The 18,033-nt window shown below is 39.2% G+C and overlaps 1 protein-coding gene across 1 annotated transcript in view; it reads left to right on the top strand.

Moving 5' to 3' along the window:
• Nucleotides 1-18,033, top strand: part of LOC111342215 (uncharacterized) — a 57,570-nt gene that overhangs the window by 20,016 nt on the left and 19,521 nt on the right. The window contains exons 4-17 of the mRNA XM_022949263.2: nt 279-522; nt 912-3,854; nt 4,604-7,231; nt 7,495-7,635; nt 8,118-8,459; nt 9,215-10,066; nt 10,347-10,441; nt 10,867-11,004; nt 11,779-11,893; nt 12,504-12,682; nt 13,446-13,646; nt 14,135-14,236; nt 14,638-14,926; nt 15,578-15,775. Coding sequence (XP_022804998.2) covers nt 279-522; nt 912-3,854; nt 4,604-7,231; nt 7,495-7,635; nt 8,118-8,459; nt 9,215-10,066; nt 10,347-10,441; nt 10,867-11,004; nt 11,779-11,893; nt 12,504-12,682; nt 13,446-13,646; nt 14,135-14,236; nt 14,638-14,926; nt 15,578-15,775 — 8,467 coding nt within the window. The remainder of the gene's footprint in view (nt 1-278; nt 523-911; nt 3,855-4,603; nt 7,232-7,494; nt 7,636-8,117; nt 8,460-9,214; nt 10,067-10,346; nt 10,442-10,866; nt 11,005-11,778; nt 11,894-12,503; nt 12,683-13,445; nt 13,647-14,134; nt 14,237-14,637; nt 14,927-15,577; nt 15,776-18,033) is intronic.

The following is an 18,033-nucleotide window of genomic DNA, read 5'->3' as shown; positions in this document are numbered from 1 at the left end:
GGCACCTCTCGAATGTTATATTCAGGACATTTTCCTCAAACGAAAGTATTCGTAAAACATGGAGATCTAGTCCATAGCCAAAAATTCATAAAAGAATTTAATATTTTCATGAATATTTTAATTAATTATTAATTAATTATTTTGATTTTCATTAACTTTCATTAATCGATCACCTGCATAAGACTAGCTGTAGCTTGGAGACATATCTGTTTGTTGCTGTCTTTTTTTAATTAAAACTCCTCAAGTGAAAGAAATCAAAAACTCCTCGCATTCTTTAGGTTTTCAGAGCTTCACCAAGAAGAAAGATCTCTGTGCATTTGAGAAAAATTAATGGAAGTGGATTTGAGCTAAATATTACCGATGGAAGCGCAGGTATCAAAACCCAACTTCACAGAATCACCAGTGACTACAATGGAAAGACAATTAAGACTGGTTCTAGCTTTATTTTGGAAATTTCCTTTTATTCTAAAGGCAATTCTAAGGCTCCGGCCAACTTGGAAATGATCATTAGGGAAGATCAAGGTAATTTTATTCATAGTGATGTCATTAAATAAGATAAATAAGAATAATAAATCTATCTGCTGTTCAAGCAGTTCATCATTTGTTCAAAGATGTAGCAGTAACGTCCTCAACTTGTCCTTTGGTCAACTAGTCCGTCGTTCAGTCCTGCGGTCGGTCAGTCCTTCATCGGCTACTTCGGTCGTTTGGTTAGTCTTTTGTTCTGTAGCTCGAACGATCAGTTGGTCTCTTAGTCATTTAGTCAATAGGTAAGCCAGTTTTTCAATGAACAAAAGAACGAAAGAATCAGTCATTCTCTACTAAAAACAAATGACTGCCAACAGATAGTCCATAATTTTTTTATCATGTCTACTCTTCGTAACATTAACCTCTTGGCTTTTGATCATTTGTAGGCGAGACTTTATCACTTCTGATATCCAATAGTACCTTTTCTGAAAATTCTAAGTCTGGTATTACCGTTGATAACTTGATTGGTAACTCTCGAATCTCGCAGACAACGGTGATAGGAAACAATTACTATGGACTCTATGCCAGCGACACACAAGGCAAAATCTCTGTGGTAACGTCCGTATTTCTGCGTAACAAATATAACGGTGTTAACATAACCAAGATGGCAGGTACTTTAGAATTAATCAACGTCAATTCCTCAAAAAACCAAGCATCAGGAATCGCTATCGATGCTGGAACTCTATCATTCCAAATGTCTGACAGCCTTATTGAAGAAAATGCCGGTCACGGATTACACATCTTGAACCAGGTCAACTCCACAATCAAAATTAACAACACGCAGATTGTTCGTAACAGTAATGGTGAAGGAATATATTTACAGGCACTTCGGTCTTGCCATGTTCGACTAGCGGAAGTATTGTCTCTTGGTAATTCGCAGAATGGAGCTCTGTTGACAAGATTATCCGATACCAGATTAAATGTCACATCTTGTAAATTTGATGGAAACTCCTACACGGGAGTTCACGCTGACTACTTTCTCAAAGGAGGACTTAAATTAGAGAATATCTCCACCTCAAACAATTTCAGATATGGTTACATTTTCCATTTTGGGGATACCAGCATAAACATAGAGTCTTCGTCTTCTTTTGGTAACGGCAGAGATGGCTTTTACGTAGAAAATCAAGAAGGAGAAGTTGTCTTAAAGGATTTTGCCGCTCGTGGCAACAAACGACACGGATTGTGGTTTGTTGATGACAACTCAGCTCGTCTTCGATCAGTTTATCTTCTTAACTGTAATATTTCAGAGAACAGTCAATACGGTGTGCGGTTTTATTTCACTTATAGATTTACTCAAGGCACGGAGAACTATACCATTAACGTTGAAAACTCCACAATTTCCAACAATCCTCTTGGTGGTTTTACGCTCTATCCTGCAGGCTGCAGTTGGGGAAACGTTCAGCGCCAAAGACGCGTTCAAGTTTTATTCACTGGTAATGAAGTAAAGGGAAACGCGAAAAATGCTTTGGATATCCTTGGTCCGGAGTGGTACGAGTTATCTGCTGCCCTGGATAATAACAGATTTTACGAGAACAGTGGACTCGCTCTGATAGTAAGACACGGCCAAAGTTGTAGCCATCAGCATTCGTCATCCTACAAGTTGCAGGTTTCATCCAATATCTTTTTGAAGAATAAAGGGGAGAACATATTTTTGGTTAATTGCGAAACGTTACCCACAAAATGCCGTGTCATCATAAGAAATAATACGTTTTTAGAAAATCAAAGAATACGGCCGTTTTCCAGGAATTACCTTCGTACCAAAACGCAGGCAGTTTTAGCTGTAAAAGGAGGCAACGTTACCATAAAGTACAATTCCTTTATCAATCCTTTGTTCTCTCAGGAGTTAGCAGCTCTGCTTAAAGACCGCGAACACGTCATTCAAGCGGAAGAAAACTGGTGGGGAACAAAAGATGAATGCAAAATAAAAGACCGACTGTTTGACTTTGAAGATCGAGTGGAACTTGCACAAATCCATTATTATCCATTTTTGGATTCCCACAATTCTACCGCTGCTAAATTACACAATGGTGCCAGACCTCTTTGTTTTCTTCGAGGTGACAGTTTAGGGGGAACATTGAATCAAGTCCTCAATATCACAAACGAAAATGATGTCTACCGAGTTATCAGTGATGTCACGATATTGTCTGACGGTGTTTTGTGTATCGAAGAAAACGTCACTTTAGAATTCCCATTGAAAAGCGTTTTCTTAGTACAAGGAAAGGTTATTATAAAAGGTACTGAGAAAGAACGGGTGAAGTTCCTTCCAAGGGGACCATTGAATCAGGATGTTAGACTCGTCCAGGGTCCTGCCCCTTGGGAAGGGGTGGTTGAAATATGGGTCAATCGCACGTGGATGCCAGTTTGTATTCATAACTATCGACACGAGTATGACATAGTGTGTAGAATATTGGGATACGAACCGGAGAACTCTTATTACCATGACAAAAGTGGAAGAGAAAGAATATTCTTGCATAATCTCCGATGCGATACAGATCAAGGAGATAACATTACTATTTGTAACAAAAACAACTGGATTTCTTCTTCATCGTGCTCGGCATATGTTTTGTACGTTGGTTGCAAAATTCCCTACTGGGCAGGCATTCATCTTGCAGTGACTTCAAAGAAGAGCGTTGTCAGGAATCTTGAGTTACGCTATGCCGGTTGTCCATATAGAGACGACCTGGGTATCCCCGGAATTGCTTTCAGGGTGGACCTCCCTCGTCATACGATTAGCGGTGTCTCTGTGAGTAATTCTGCGTCCATTGGTTTCCAGATTATGTATCCAGACCCCGTTGAAGATTCGTATAGAATCACGAATTCAACAATAGATACAACTGAATCGGATGGAATTCGTTTGGAGTCTCCATTTCTTGAACTCCTGGGTGCAACTGTTGTAAATACGAAAGGCTACGGATTTTCGTATCGTTACAACTGGAATGCTCTCAACACACACGTTGTAACAATGGCAGATGCGACTATGAAGAAGTATCTCGACATGTGCAGTGAAAGTGAAACATTCATTGGTGATTCTAGCGTAATGCATTATCTTGTTGTGAAAGCAAAAAGCGGAGCAGCGTGTGACGCTATAGTTACTGTTCCACAGGAATATACAATAGGGTTACAGCTAATCTATCACAATGTACATGGCATAGTTTTCCACGTCTACAATCGAACAGAAAAACCAAAGGGCATTTACTGGGACATCCATATGTTAGATTGGTATAGCCGTCCTGTTTGGATGTCTGGCAATAGCTCAATCCTACTGGAGAAAGGGAGGAAATATTATACGGATGACTACACGGTGCATTTTCTACTTTTTCTTATCAAAAGTAAGTTCAGCTAATAAATAAATGCTATAGAGTAAAGCAATGGTGCTCGCATGTGGACTGGAACTTTTGCAATTGCGAAAAAAGAAGCCTGAATAATTTAGGCTTCGATGGGATTCAAACCCTTTAATTACTATTTGGATGTTACTACCAAAAGATCTACAAAGCCAGACGTTGGTGAGCCAGGCAAATTTAAGAGAGTTCTTCTTTTCCGTAGAGGAACTCTGAAAAAAAAACATATTTTAAAATTCATTTCAAATATCGATCATGTTGGCGGTAACATTGCAAACCAAAGATAACGGTTAACAGATATTTTGATGATTTTCATGAAGTCATAAAGGAATCATCATAAGAAAACACCAAACATGCTATTATCTTAAAATTGTAGAGCTAAGATGTTCGATCTTTTAAGTAAATGGTTCTTTAAATCTAGCTTATTTTGATTGTCGAGATTCAGTTTCCAGTAAATATATTTTTTAAAACTGTCAGGTGCTCTCCTTCGCTCGCAATGAGTTGGGCAAGAGTTGCATTGGGCCTAAATTTTACTTAATAATCATTTAAATCATTGGATCATTTTATTGCAACAAAAAGCTGTGACTATCCTTTGAAAGTCAGATTTTGATCACAGTCAGGAACAATTTTCCCCAGTTTATTTCACAGACATGTTTTATACAGAAGTTAGCGAAAGGCTGTTTACTTCTCCTGCTTATTTTGTGTTCATAGACAACTTTTGTTTTGCTCTCGACCAACAGGTGGTGAAAAGACAAAGGTCAGATCACCAAACCTTTTAATATCCAAGGGGAATTTCAGCCACAATACTAAAGGTGGAATCTTTTTGGGAGGAGACGAGGCAGGAATGGTAGAAATCCAACACACGGAAGTACGAAACTCACCCCAAAATGGCCTATCGACAGCATTTTCCTACGTAAACAGTTTAAAGCTGCTTAATTGCCAGTTTGTTGGAAACAAGATTGGAATCAGACTCTCTTCTTTTTCAGGTAATGTTAATGTCGAGAGTACCAAGGCTTCTAATTCCACCGAAAACGGACTTTATGTGGACACGAACGGGGAAAAATCAATCTATATTGAAAATGGTGGTGTTTTTTACAGCAATGGATATGGAGTTTATCTAAGAGGTAGTTATACGAAAGTGAAACTTTCTGCAACAAGGACTTTTTTCGGATGGAATAAGGCATCTTCAGTTTATTCCCGAGTTTATTACGGTTGTAGTTTGCCTTGCTCATCCCATACCATTTTTACAAACTGTACATTTTATGCCAACCGAGGCCCTGTAGTAGACATCAACGAGTCTCCACACTCTAATCCATGGCAATTTGACGGAAACTTTTTCCTAAATAACACTCAAGGTCCTGTTATTTTGACTACGAAGGATACGCGCGATTCCTACACTCCTGAACTATTTTTGAGAAATAACTACTTCTTGTTTAACTTCTGCCAAGATAAAAGCGTCATAGACATCAAAGGAGGCACAAAAGTCTTGATCATGGAAGGAAACGTCTTTGAAAAAAACTATGGGAGATCTATCTTTTTAGAAAAAACGTCTCCTTCCGGTGCAACTATAAGGAGTAACGTCTTCACAGACAACAAATGCTTAAACAGTGGAGTCATTGAAATTCAGAGGATGGATAAAGACATCTTAATTGTTGACAATACCTTTAAGTTGAATAAAGGACTGTCTATGGTTTTTCTCCACTGCGAATACGTTGTAGAAGGCAACACGCCCTCTGGCATGAAGAATGTAACGTTTTCGAACAATTCACTCATTAGCAACATAGATGTATCATTAAATTCCCCAACCTGTGAGGTAAGAATCTCCGGGTTTATAGAATGGAGAACATTTTTCGTGAATAACAACAGGTTTAGCAGCGTTCACTTCTCGAAAGAACTTTGCGTAAACACCTTTGCATCCTCGCATAGCAGTGCAATTCAGGCTTCCTTAAACTTCTGGGGCTATGATGACGAGGAAAAAATCAAGGAGAGAATCTTTGATGCTGAAGACAACTACGAACACACATTTGCTGATTTTCGTCCCTACATTAGCAGTGCAGGAAACACAGTGGAAGGTTCGCCAGAAAATATGACCCGTAGTGGGCTTACGAAAAGTTTTCTGGGAGGAAGGATATTATCTAACATTCTTCTAAGAAAAGAGAAAAGTCCCTATACAGTTGTGTCCGATGTCACTATCCTGCCCGAAGCCTCACTTACAATTAATCCTGGTGTTGAGGTGCAATTTATGCCAGGAGTAGGCATATTGGTCCTTGGTTCAATCTTTGTACGTGGAAATGGGGATCAACCTATCCAATTTTCTCTTTCAAATACGAAAAAGAACATTTCTTTAAAAATAAGATTAGCTGGAGGGAAGTTTCCATGGGAAGGACGTGTAGAGATACTTCACAGCGGGAATTGGACCCCACTGCATTTAAATGTGACGGAAGGCAATAAAGGGAATGTCACCAAACTGGTATGTGAACACCTGGGTTATAAAGCACCACTGTCTATCCATTATTCCCCTTACCAATCTCTCATTGCGTGCGATGCTTGTGCCGCTCTTCATTGTAAAGGAAGTGAGGTAGAGTTGACAGAATGCACGTTATCTTTCCACAAACTCAGTTGCAACACGTCGCACCGTCTTGTGTTAAACTGCGGTGGAGGAAGGCCTTGGGGAAATATCAGATTTCTTCGCGAAGCCAGGGACACGCCAAACCTGCCAAAATCAAGTTTAAAGCACCTGAGGATTGTGCACTGTGGCGTAAAACATGGCGAAAAAGTCGCTGCTATTGAGCTGATACAATACGTTCCAGAAGTAAGCAATGTGACTGTTCTTAATTGCACATCAGGTGGTATCAAGGTTTGGTTCCCAGAAAAAGAGGTCACTATAAGGAATAGTTCCTTCGTGAATACCGGAGGAAATGGAACTGATCTTATCATTACGAAAAAAAACATTACACTTGAAAACGTCAAATCGATGAATAACGAGTTTGGACTGAGTTTTCGTGAAGAGTACGGTGATTGGATTAATGGTATTTCATACGGGCAAATCAATCTGTGCTCCCCACAAAAAGTGGTTAACATCACGGATCACGATTTATTCATTTACTTTAGAGCATCATTTCAGACTTTTTCAAATCTAAAGGTATCCTGCAAGATAAAGATTCAAACAGAGGGAGATGCCGGCTTTGCTATTCAACTACTAGTGATGCGAAGTTCAAAATCTATTGAGATAGAAACTCCGCACGGACGTAAAATCTCAGGTCAATTTTCAAAGCGAAGAATGATGGGGTGGGATTCTTTTACAGTCAACTTCGAAGGATGGTACAGTAGCGAAATGCTTTTGAAAGTTCAACGAGTTGATAGCAAAGGTTAGTGGCTAGCTTTTCATTTTCATCGACATCATTACCACTGCTCCTCTTGTCTTTATCGCGATACTGTGAAGTATTGTGGTTGTGGTGGAAACATTCTGAATATTCCTGAATAATTCCCCAAGCTTTGCTTTGTAAAAATTTATTCCTCTCCCAAACACTCATTCAATAACTGAACTAGAACAACGAACCAGGATATGTTTATGAGTGGAGTGTGGCGAGACAATGAACGCTGCTAATATTTCTGTCTTAATTTTCTTCAGATATACCTTGTTCTTTTGACCATGGATTCTGTGACTGGAGACGCTATCCCAAGTCACGTTTCAGGAACAATACTCTGACTCAACAATGGCATCATGGCTGGGAAAACTATGGTTATGACCACACCTATTCAATGTATGAAGGTAAGCAGTGATAGACTGTGAGAGCCATAGGTTTCTCAGTCTAAGACTTTAAAGTGCTTCCCTCGTTAAATAAAGTCATTTATTTATTTATTTATTTTTAGACAGGATCCTATCAACTGAATCAGTAATGAGTTGTCTTGTAAAGTTGTGTTAGCTCATTCTCTTTCTGAAGGAGAGATTGGGAACTTTTAAGTGGTCCTGTCAACTTTCACTCTACTCTCCTGGCGACGAGTTTCGAAGTTCCCTACGACTTTCAGTTTCTCCCTCCTCAGTTATTTTGAAAGGAAATATACCCACCCACCGTCTCATTAATAGTATGTAAAACAGGCGCCCATTATGTTCGGCAGTATAATTAAGAATTGCAGAGCTTACTAGTTCTAAAAGAGTGAGGAGAAAATTATTGATTGAGTTTTAGAAATTGAAAAAAGAGAAATGTGATTAAAAAAAATTATAGCGCTTACTTTTTATCATATTTTACGCAGGGAGAATACTATGGATTGAGGCCAAAGGATCCTGGATATCTGGCTATGGTGCCTTTGCCAGCCCATCAATAATCAACGACAGCAACTACTGTTTTTTGGTGTTCTACTACAAGCTGGATGCTTGGGGTTCCCGCAAAGCATCGATATCTGTCTATTTTGTGGAAGATAATACTGATAAGTCGACACTCCTGTGGTCCACGAGCGATTCAGTGAACGAATGGGAAAAGAAAGTGATTGAGCTACCCAGTGCTAATGTCAGTTACTCAATTGTGTTACTGGGATATGTGGAGTCCTGGGGCTACGTTTTCATCGACGACTTGGCTTTCGTTCGTCGTGACTCGTGTAAGTTTTGATATTTTCTAAATTGATACATACCACGCTGGCGAACTGCTTCGGCAAAAGCTGATTAATTGGCTTGAGTTTGATAAGCTAAGTAATATATCATTCTCCGAGCAGCTGATGAGAATCCTTGGTTTCTGTCTGACATTTAAAGGGGAGGCTTGACCATGAACACAGATACTTTACAGTACACATATTTAGCTTTGCTTTTCTTTCCAACCTTAAAAAAACTGGGGAGCACCTTACTCCAAGTGTAGACAATCAATGTTGCAACGAAGACACAGTAATTACACGTTAACAATGAAATCATTCCCTGCAAAAGTTTTATTCGTCCTCTAGAAAGAGTGATGGAACGTTTCATTTCAGTTTGTGAAAGATGATAAGCACATCGTGTAGGCAAGTTTTTAAAAACATCCGAGGTTTTTATAAAAAAAAGATGAAGTTTTTATCCGCTAGATATTCAGCTTATGTAATATCTACTTCAAGAATTTACTTCCTCTGTGCTAGTAAAAGTGGGGGATATTTACCTTCACTTCGGTGAGTATCTGTTTATCAAGAGTGATTTTTGCGTTCTAAGGCAATGCACTTAGTACTATTAGGCGATTCGTGGATGTCTCCTATTGATTTAATCAACCTATCAAGTTCAAAATTAAAGCTTGGAGAAGAAAAATCTCGCCAAGAAACCGAATAACGTAATGTTAAATGATTCTCTTTGTGTTGATTTTTATAAAGAAATGAGAACTTGATTTTCTTAACAGCTGCTTTCATGCACCAAGTAACCGGAAGCGTTTTCAGCGGAAACGTCAAGCAAGGTGTACGGTATACGTCGACTCAGAGTGAAAGAAGAATTTTTAGACTAAAACGTTGTCAAGTAACAAACAATGGTCTTAATCCAGTCCTTAGCGGGAGGCCGTCAGGAGCAATTCATTTCACTGCTGTTAAACAAGAGTTTGAAATAGTCAATAACTACATCGCCGGAAATAATAACGGAGGTATTTATTGTAGGATATTCAATGAACTGTCCACGAGTAGCCTACCAGTAAGCCATATCCATGCTAACACCATTGAGAATAACAAAGGTGGCATATTACAAGTAGAAGGCGTTTCTGAGCCCTACATGAACGTTATAGTAAGCAATAACTATTTTTCTCAAAACCTGGCCCAAAATTGGGATGGTACAGCAAATAATGTCTGTGTCATAACAAAGTTTACGGCAATCGTTCAAGGAAATTTCTTTTACAACAACGTCGGCCATTACGTCTTTCTGTACGATAATTCCCAAACAAGTATTGTTGGTCTTCGATTTGTAAATAATACCTTGTACAAGAATGGTGCACAGGGGCTTAATGTCAACTATGGAGCAACTATTCTTTGCAATGGAGCAGCGGAAATTCTGGGAAACGTTTTGCAGAATCCTAACAACCGTTATCAGATCAGTACCACTATGAGAGGGAGTCCAATCAAAGTTAACGCCACGTCAAATTGGTGGGGAGAAAGTGTACCAAATCTCATTTATTCTGTGATCCTGGATAAAACTACGGATTATAGATTGTCCATGACAATTGTATTCCAGCCGTTCGTCAAGCTACCACCCCAAACAGCTATATCAGGTGATTATGTTTATTACTTTCCAAGTCCAAGTCTATCTTTCATTTTGTTTTGATGTCTCAATTTTTCACCTTAAAATGTAACTCTCTTGTAAAAAATATTGCTCAGCTACATTGAAACATCCATGTTCATTCATAACAATTAAAAGTGCTAACTCTTTTCTTAAGTAAATCAAAATTGACCTATTTTGTTTAATGCTTTCGGGGTTTTTTCATTAATTCATTATACCCTATATGATACAAAACGACTCAACAATTTTAAGCTCATCAATTCTCTTCCCAGTGTCTTGCCCGCCTGAATGGATTAAGGACGATGAGATGTGTTTCATGTACAAAGGAGGCTCATTCACTTTCTCCGATGCCAAGAAATATTGTGAGGTAAGCGTGGTTTCTATTGACTCTATTTTAGTCTCTCTTTTCCTTGTATATGGGCTTCTTTTGTTTTTGTCTTTTTTTATGCTTTTTCATTTATTTTTGCGCGCGCTTCTCCATCTACCCCCTTTTTTTCCGCTTGAGCTAAGATTAACTGGAATGAGCAATGGAGTGACGTGACTACACTAAGCGGCAAGGTCATTCAGCTTGAGGGCGACTTGACCTGGGGCGATGTAGGAATTGTATTGCTTTGAGGACGACTTGAACTAGGCGATATAGAGTTTGCATTACCTTGAGGGCGACTCGACCTAGGGCGATATAGGGGGCTGCATTCCCTTCCACTCCTAGACCCTTGTTCCGCTTTCCCGAACTGTATTTTATTAGGATATTGCTATATACTCGCTTAGCCTGATACTATATTTTCATTGTAGAGTTACGGTGGAAATCTCAATACCATGCTTTCAAACGAAGACAAACGACTCATAAAGCACCTAAGACAGAGAGAATCTTTGGTTCGTTCAGCTGTGTTACCTTCCCTTTGGACCATAAGCAGGCGCTCTCTGAAAGAGGTGAGAAAACGTCAAATTCGATATTTGGTTTCCACCCCACATGTATTTTGCAATTAATTTGATTACCCAATAACATCATGAGTATCAAATTACACTCACAACTTCAGTCAGATCAATTCGGTGTCAGCTCTTCTTTACACAATGGGTATTGTTTGTAGATGAACTTAGAACACACATATCGCCCTTTTGAAATGCGTTCAATAACCCCCGATTGGCCTTTAACATGGATTGTATGTTGTTGGTGTCAAGTCTTCGTATTGACTTGTTTTGAATCATGAATTGTACTTCTTTTAAAACTGCTATTACCTAAACGTAAATGAAATTTCCTGCGGTTTTTTTTATGGTGTCAAAACATCTTCATGGAGGGAATCGTGCTAGCTCATCGCCATTTTGGCACTTTAGAAAAGGTTGCGATGGAACATCGTAATTTCCCCTGAAACAAATAATTTTTTACGCTGACATTTTTTCACCATGATTTTGGGTTAGGTTTTTGCCAACGATACAGAGAAGTAAAATAACCTTCTTTCTTGACCGTTAAGGTTCACTTAAAGTACAACGCTTTGATCTTTCACGATGTTTTGTTCTGAAAAAAAAAACTTTTTTAATGTCTATTTCTTTGCCTTATTTTCCCCTTTTGGGTGCCTATGTTATTTTTTCTTGCATTTTGTAACGGCAAAATGAAAAATTAACGAACAGATAAAAAGATGAAGAGTTATTGGGTAAAATAGTAGTAAACAGCTGAAACGTCTGCTTTATTATTTCTCTTTTCCACAGTCCCACGGTGGATATGTTCAGAACAGTAAAGTATGTCCTGTTGTGGCGGCCTCCGGAAATATTTCACAAGTTCATTGTGATGACCTTCATCCTTTTGTCTGCGTGAGGAGGCCAGGTAAATTATACAAACTTAGTATCACAGCTGATGAATAAATGTTATCGGTATATTTAAGGATCATGCTACATAAATATCGATATGAAATCATTTTACCTCATTGCAAGCAGTACAGTTCTTGAAACAATCCTCAATTCATAGCTTGATCTTTCAGCCATTGATTGGTAACTCTAAATTGAGTGACAAAACCATTAAAAATTTCATCATGATAACTGCGATTGACAGCAAAGCTAATATTATCATCGTCATTATGGCACACTCTTTCATAGTTTTGCCCCACATAGCTATGTCATCACCACCATTGTTACTATTGTAACAATAAATTAAACTCTTCTGTACATGACACCACGCCTTACAGTAGCGTGATTGATGAAATGCAGAGTCTATTATTTGTGTTTCCACCGGTACTTTAGATAACAGGATATCCATTTATGCTAAAATATTTCTGCATGTGCTGAATCCCAGCAAAAACCGAGAAGAGAAGGGTCTCCATCCGGCATCCTTCCCTGCCCTATACTGCGGCGGGGCTGACACCATGTCTCAGGGATATGCCTCCTTATGAAGGAAGCAGATATAGACTTAATAGACTTGTTTTCTTTTGGCCTCACAGTTATCCACTGTCCAAACAGCTGTTTCCATAATGGGGACTGTATAGGTGCCACTTGTTTCTGTCATCCCGGATGGACTGGAGAAGACTGCTCCAAGTTTCATTGCCATGACTTGCATAACTGTTCTGGTAACGGTCAATGCATGGGTCCTAATGTTTGTAAATGCTACCCTGGATATTTGGTGAGCGTCATTTCTACTTTATTCCATCATAGCTCATAACTGTATTGACTGTAGCAATTTCGATACCTAACGGGACAACTTTTAAAGAACTAGGAATCACACTTGGTTGGATGGAAAGTAGATTTGTCCAGCTGGTAACGTGCACGTGATTTAGTGTTTCTCGTCAAGTAACCGAGAATCACTAATAAATGATAAATCAGATCTCAACCATCTTTAGGATTTATGTAATTCTCATCTTTATCATCAAGAACTTCTATGGAAACTTACCTCAAAGCGCGTTTTGAGATTCCATAAAAAGGCAAAGGCGTCCGACATTTTCTTCTCCTGTGTTGCACAATTTAACATTGTAGATCATCATTTTGAAACAACTGTGTTAGCTAGTCGTATACGTGAAAATAAAAGTCGCGTTAAAAAAGGTGATGCTCCGGCTATCATATAAATACCCATTTTTGTTGCTCCTACTTCTTCAGACAGACCGCCAAGAGATGGGAGAAGGAGAAGTCAGATAATGCTATAATCACGGGTTATTGAGCTAGGTCTAAGAAGCCATTATCTATGTTAGAGTTTTCAGCAGATTTTAACACAATTTTGGAAACGCAAGGCTACTTGTTGGAAATTTAATCGCCAGTAAGGACTCTTAAATGTCTTGAGCACCCTAATCTGATTGAAATGAAGCCAGTCATTGTGCTTTAATGAATTTACAACATGGCGTTGGAGACCCATCACTTTTTGTCTCTGAGAAGAGCAGTAATCATCTTTTCAGGGTATCGGCTGTACTTTCTCTTTTTGTGGAAAGTACGAAAGTTGTGCTGATTGCGTGACAGACCCGTTTTGTGGATGGTGTGACAGTTCACGCTCCTGCCGAGGAGGTTTTCCCGCGGGGCCTCTGGGAAGAAGTTGTCTTGCTTGGTTTTACTACCATTGTTATACAGTTGGAGACGAACATTGTTCACGTGATATAATGGTAGGTGGAGAAGAGAAAAGAGAACACATCAACACCATGGTGCACTCAGTCCGATCAATGCTAGATATAGAGAGGGGGACGTAAGTGTTTTAGCGCGTGTTGCTCATCAGTTGGTTAGCTCTTTTTTCCTGTTTTACCTTTTGCTTGTTTGCCTGCGCTTTATTTTATGTTTTTCTTCCTTTTTTTAAAATCATTACTGTCTTAAAATAGCAGCACCCGACTATAAGAGCAACATCCGCCTGATATACAAGTAGCCCAGCAGCAGTTTTACCCAGATGGGATACCGGTCTACCCGACATCCATTTGTACTGCTACGCGCACAAAGACACCGTGAAATTGCGTCCAACAAGAAAACAAAAAAAAGCGTTCAACATGCATTATAGTCTCACGACTCGACGATTGGTAGAATAGCTCGAAATACTATAGTACTCTTTGTTCCATGTCTATAATTTAACGATAAGTTTTTCCGCGTCTATTCTATCAAACAGAGGGTGAATTGTAGAGGTAAGTATTGCAATTTCAAAGATGGAAGAGCCACTATTGAATCCTGTCAAAAATGCCGCGACCTCGAAAGATGTCACAAACTCACAGTAAGATTTAAATCTTTGTTTCCTGTTCGTCATTGATGCTCGTTAAGAGTTCTAGGTAGTAGTCATGGGAAAGAACTAAGAAGAAGGTACACTTACATATATCTAGGTGCAAATTGCAACTATTACTAAGTTGTTGTGAACTCTTTGTTAATAAAGCCGATTAATCTCACTGGCGGTATCATTACCGGTAAGTGCGAAAATTTAGTATGAAACTCTCGGTATGGACCAAAAGTGGTGTTCATCTTGAGTTCTCTATAGAAATTCTACGAGTCGCTTGACCTCATACTATTTGTCAACTTTATGCTGCCATGCAAAAGCTAGGCAATTGATTGCATAGTGTATTCATATAAGCTGTAGGTTGAAGGTAGTGCTAATCTACTACCTATTATACCTCAAAACAGGAAGAAAATCAGTGCACATCGTGGAATGAGACTCAGTGTCCAGGCGGGAAAATTGTAGTAAATTATACGGATCCCCTACGAAGAGATAACGTGGAATTTGCTAAAAATGTGAAGTTTGTGGAGCCTAACGAAACTCTGGTTTACGCATGTCCAGTAATTTTGCCAAAACAAGACAGAGTGTCGCTTGTTTTAGTTGCCCCAAGAGCCCTGAAAGTTCAAAAGGGTGATATACTGTGTAGTCCTCAAGCAGGAGGCATCATGCATAAGATAGTGAAAGAAATCAAGGACGGTAAGTATAATGGCTACGAACCTCTCATTTAGATATTTAAGAAGTTGTGGTTTTAAACAGGACTATGTCCATAAAACTTTTCGGGGCATGGGTGGAATTAGTTATCAATACTTTAGATGGTAGAGATTGTCTTGCCACCAAGTAGTGCTGAAAATATTTTGTGGAAGCGTAGTTTGATCGTTCGGGTGAGCATAGTCCTGAGAAGGACTATGCTCACCACCGCCCATGCTCGGCGGTGGTGACTGACGTTCCGACAACCTGTGATGTTATAACGTCGCAGCAAAACTGACTAATCATTTAACACGAACTGAACTAAGAACATTCTACTGACAACAACTGTTCACTTGACTCAGATGATGACTTCCGCACAGGTTGTCGAAACGTCAATCACCACCACTACACTGACCCGGACGATGACACTACCCATTCTCATGTTACCCTTGGGTTCAAGTCATTTACTGAAATCATTTTATCAATTTCTTCCAAAAACTGTATTCCATGTAAATATTAAACGTAAGGTTTACGCTGGGAATTTTTTGAGATCTTACCAGACTGCAACTTGTATTTAGTAAAAAATGAATAGCGAAGGCATCCCTAAAACAGACCTAAGTGCGTTTAAATTAATGTTGAAATCTAATATTGTCTTGAAAGGTCCTTTTCAATTGATGTTGAGCACCCCAGCAGGGTTTGAAGAGATTATCAAGTATGCGGACTTTAAAGAAGAGGTGACTGCAATACAAGTAGACGACGGCTCGACGTTCGAGGATGAGCCTGATCAAGATGACCTTTGGGATGTTATTTCTGGGAACATTACGTTTGATGAGGGTCGGGTCATTGTGCTTTCAAATGGTAGGTAGCCATCCTATATCAACTAGCTTAAGAGCGTGTCCACGAGAAAGTCGAGCAGGGGGCGATAAACCTCAAATCACCGATTTGGCTCAGACTTGGCACAAATGCCAAGTAGCATGAGTTAACACATGTATGAAAATAAAAGGTCAAAATATTTAATTCCCTGGGAGTTACAGGGTCCCTCTTGGAAAAACTCCCTTTCCTGCATTTTTTGCATAATAAATTACTTGACTTTGCATTGCTGCTGTGACAAACTGAAAATCCATCTGCAAAAATTTACATGTTCCTCGTATAAACATTGGCTGAATCCATTCCTGAAAAAACCAGCGGCAAAAAAGCGATCATGTCTCTTCAAAGTCGTTTTCTTGGACGTCGAAACATCCTTTCGCCATAATATTTCTTGTAGTACCTTGCTATGTTTGCCCCCTGACGACCTCAGAGACGTTTGCCAAGACACGAGGATCCGCGAAATGCGAAAGAAAGGATTCTGGGTTCCTTTCATATCACTTTATGCATGGGATGTTTGCAAATACACGAGAGTTGGTGTCCCAAAATCCTGCTCTCATGTTTTCAACTTCTGACAATATAGCTGAATCGGACACTCCTACAATCTTAAAATATAATGCACGCCGATGTCCTTGGTAAACAGTTTCTCTTATCAGTTGCTTTGCCAACTGTGCATTTTAACATTTTCGGACTTAAAGGAGTTTGGGGAGGTATAGTCTCTGGCCTCCTTGAGTCACTATGAAAAGCAGAAGCGTCTGCGCACGAAGGAGGTTTTCTTCCGGGTTTTGATGTTAAAGGCCCATTTTCATCCGAGATCCTTTGCAGTCGTTTGTTTTTGTTTTGGAATCGCGCTATTGTTAAATGGCGAACTCTGATAGTCATTCACAAACACTATTAAAAAGAAAAACAAAGATTTGGTGAAGAACACAGTAAACAAATTTGCAGCTAAATATTTGAGACTGAAAAATCATAAATCGAGTCTGTATAAAACTCGTACAAAGCTTACTTGATGTTGAAGGAAATTGTTTGGCTCAACACTAAATAAAATATAAGCAAATAACCACTATTGGCCAAAACTGATTTACTTTACGCATTTCAATTATAGAATAATGACTTGTACAAATGAGATCGTTTACATACATATCTCAGGATCTCAAGTAAAAATCAGTCAAATATTCATTCTCACCTCGAAAAAATCTCCCCGGAGTCTCTAGTTCCATCGTAGGAACAATGCAATAACATTTCTGCAAATGCACTGTCTGTAGTGTTACCGAAACCCATTGTTGTTTTCCTTGCCCTCCATAAATCATACACAGACTCTCGAAGTCGAATAACCTTCGCCTAGCCGGGCAGACCCGGCCTTCCTCTAGACCGCTTCTTCGGCGGCATCAACTTTTCAAATGACGTTTTTCATCGTCATACATGTAAGAATTAAAAACTATTTACTGATGTGGATACTACGATAGTTTGTTGTTCGCACATGATTCAAGATGGAACTTTGAAAGCCCTAATTAGTAAGATGGAAGAAGATATCAAAGCGATTCCGCAACTTCGAGGAAAATAGCGTATTTTTCATATATGAAAAATGATCTGGGCGCGCAAGGCATCTCGGTTGAAAATGGGCCTTTAACATTAGTGGATTGCCGGTTATTATTTGTAACCTTTAACAGCCGCTATCCACTAATTTATTCGTGTTTTTCTCGTACCCATGTTCCCACCAATAACGTAGCTCCATTTTCTGCCTTTAAAAGCACACACAACCCACAATTCATCTATTCGCTCCGACGAATGGCTAACGCTCGAAACGTCAGCTTTTGTAATTGTTACGGTGGCCAATTTACCATTTCAACTTTGTTGATATATTCATATTATTTCGTTACCCCCACTGACGCAGCCCCAAACAGTTTCTTTAGAAACTATCAGCCCTTATCACACTTCTGTCTGTTACTTACTACGAAATTGACTGTCGACCCCCCTTTCTTCGCCCCACCTTTCAGTAATAATATGCACTTTTGCAATTAAGCAATTTCTAAGATACATCTCGTCGAAGAGCCAGATATTACATATCAATTGTAAGCAGACAACCTTAGATAAAATATGAAAGTAGTTTTTATGTACGTGTAAAGTCTTCGACCATTTTCTTTTTCCTTGTGCTGAGAGGAGACTGATGCATCACAGGCTTATTTGTTTTTCGCTGAAATAGCGACTATCTCAAGGTTGACAAATAACAAGTCAAATATTTTGGTAGCCGT

Source organism: Stylophora pistillata, chromosome 5, assembly GCF_964205215.1.
Source record: "Stylophora pistillata chromosome 5, jaStyPist1.2, whole genome shotgun sequence".
Classification (NCBI taxonomy): Eukaryota; Metazoa; Cnidaria; class Anthozoa; order Scleractinia; family Pocilloporidae; genus Stylophora; species Stylophora pistillata.
The sequence above is the reverse complement of the archived record's forward strand: the minus strand, read 5'-3'. Positions and strand labels throughout refer to the sequence as shown.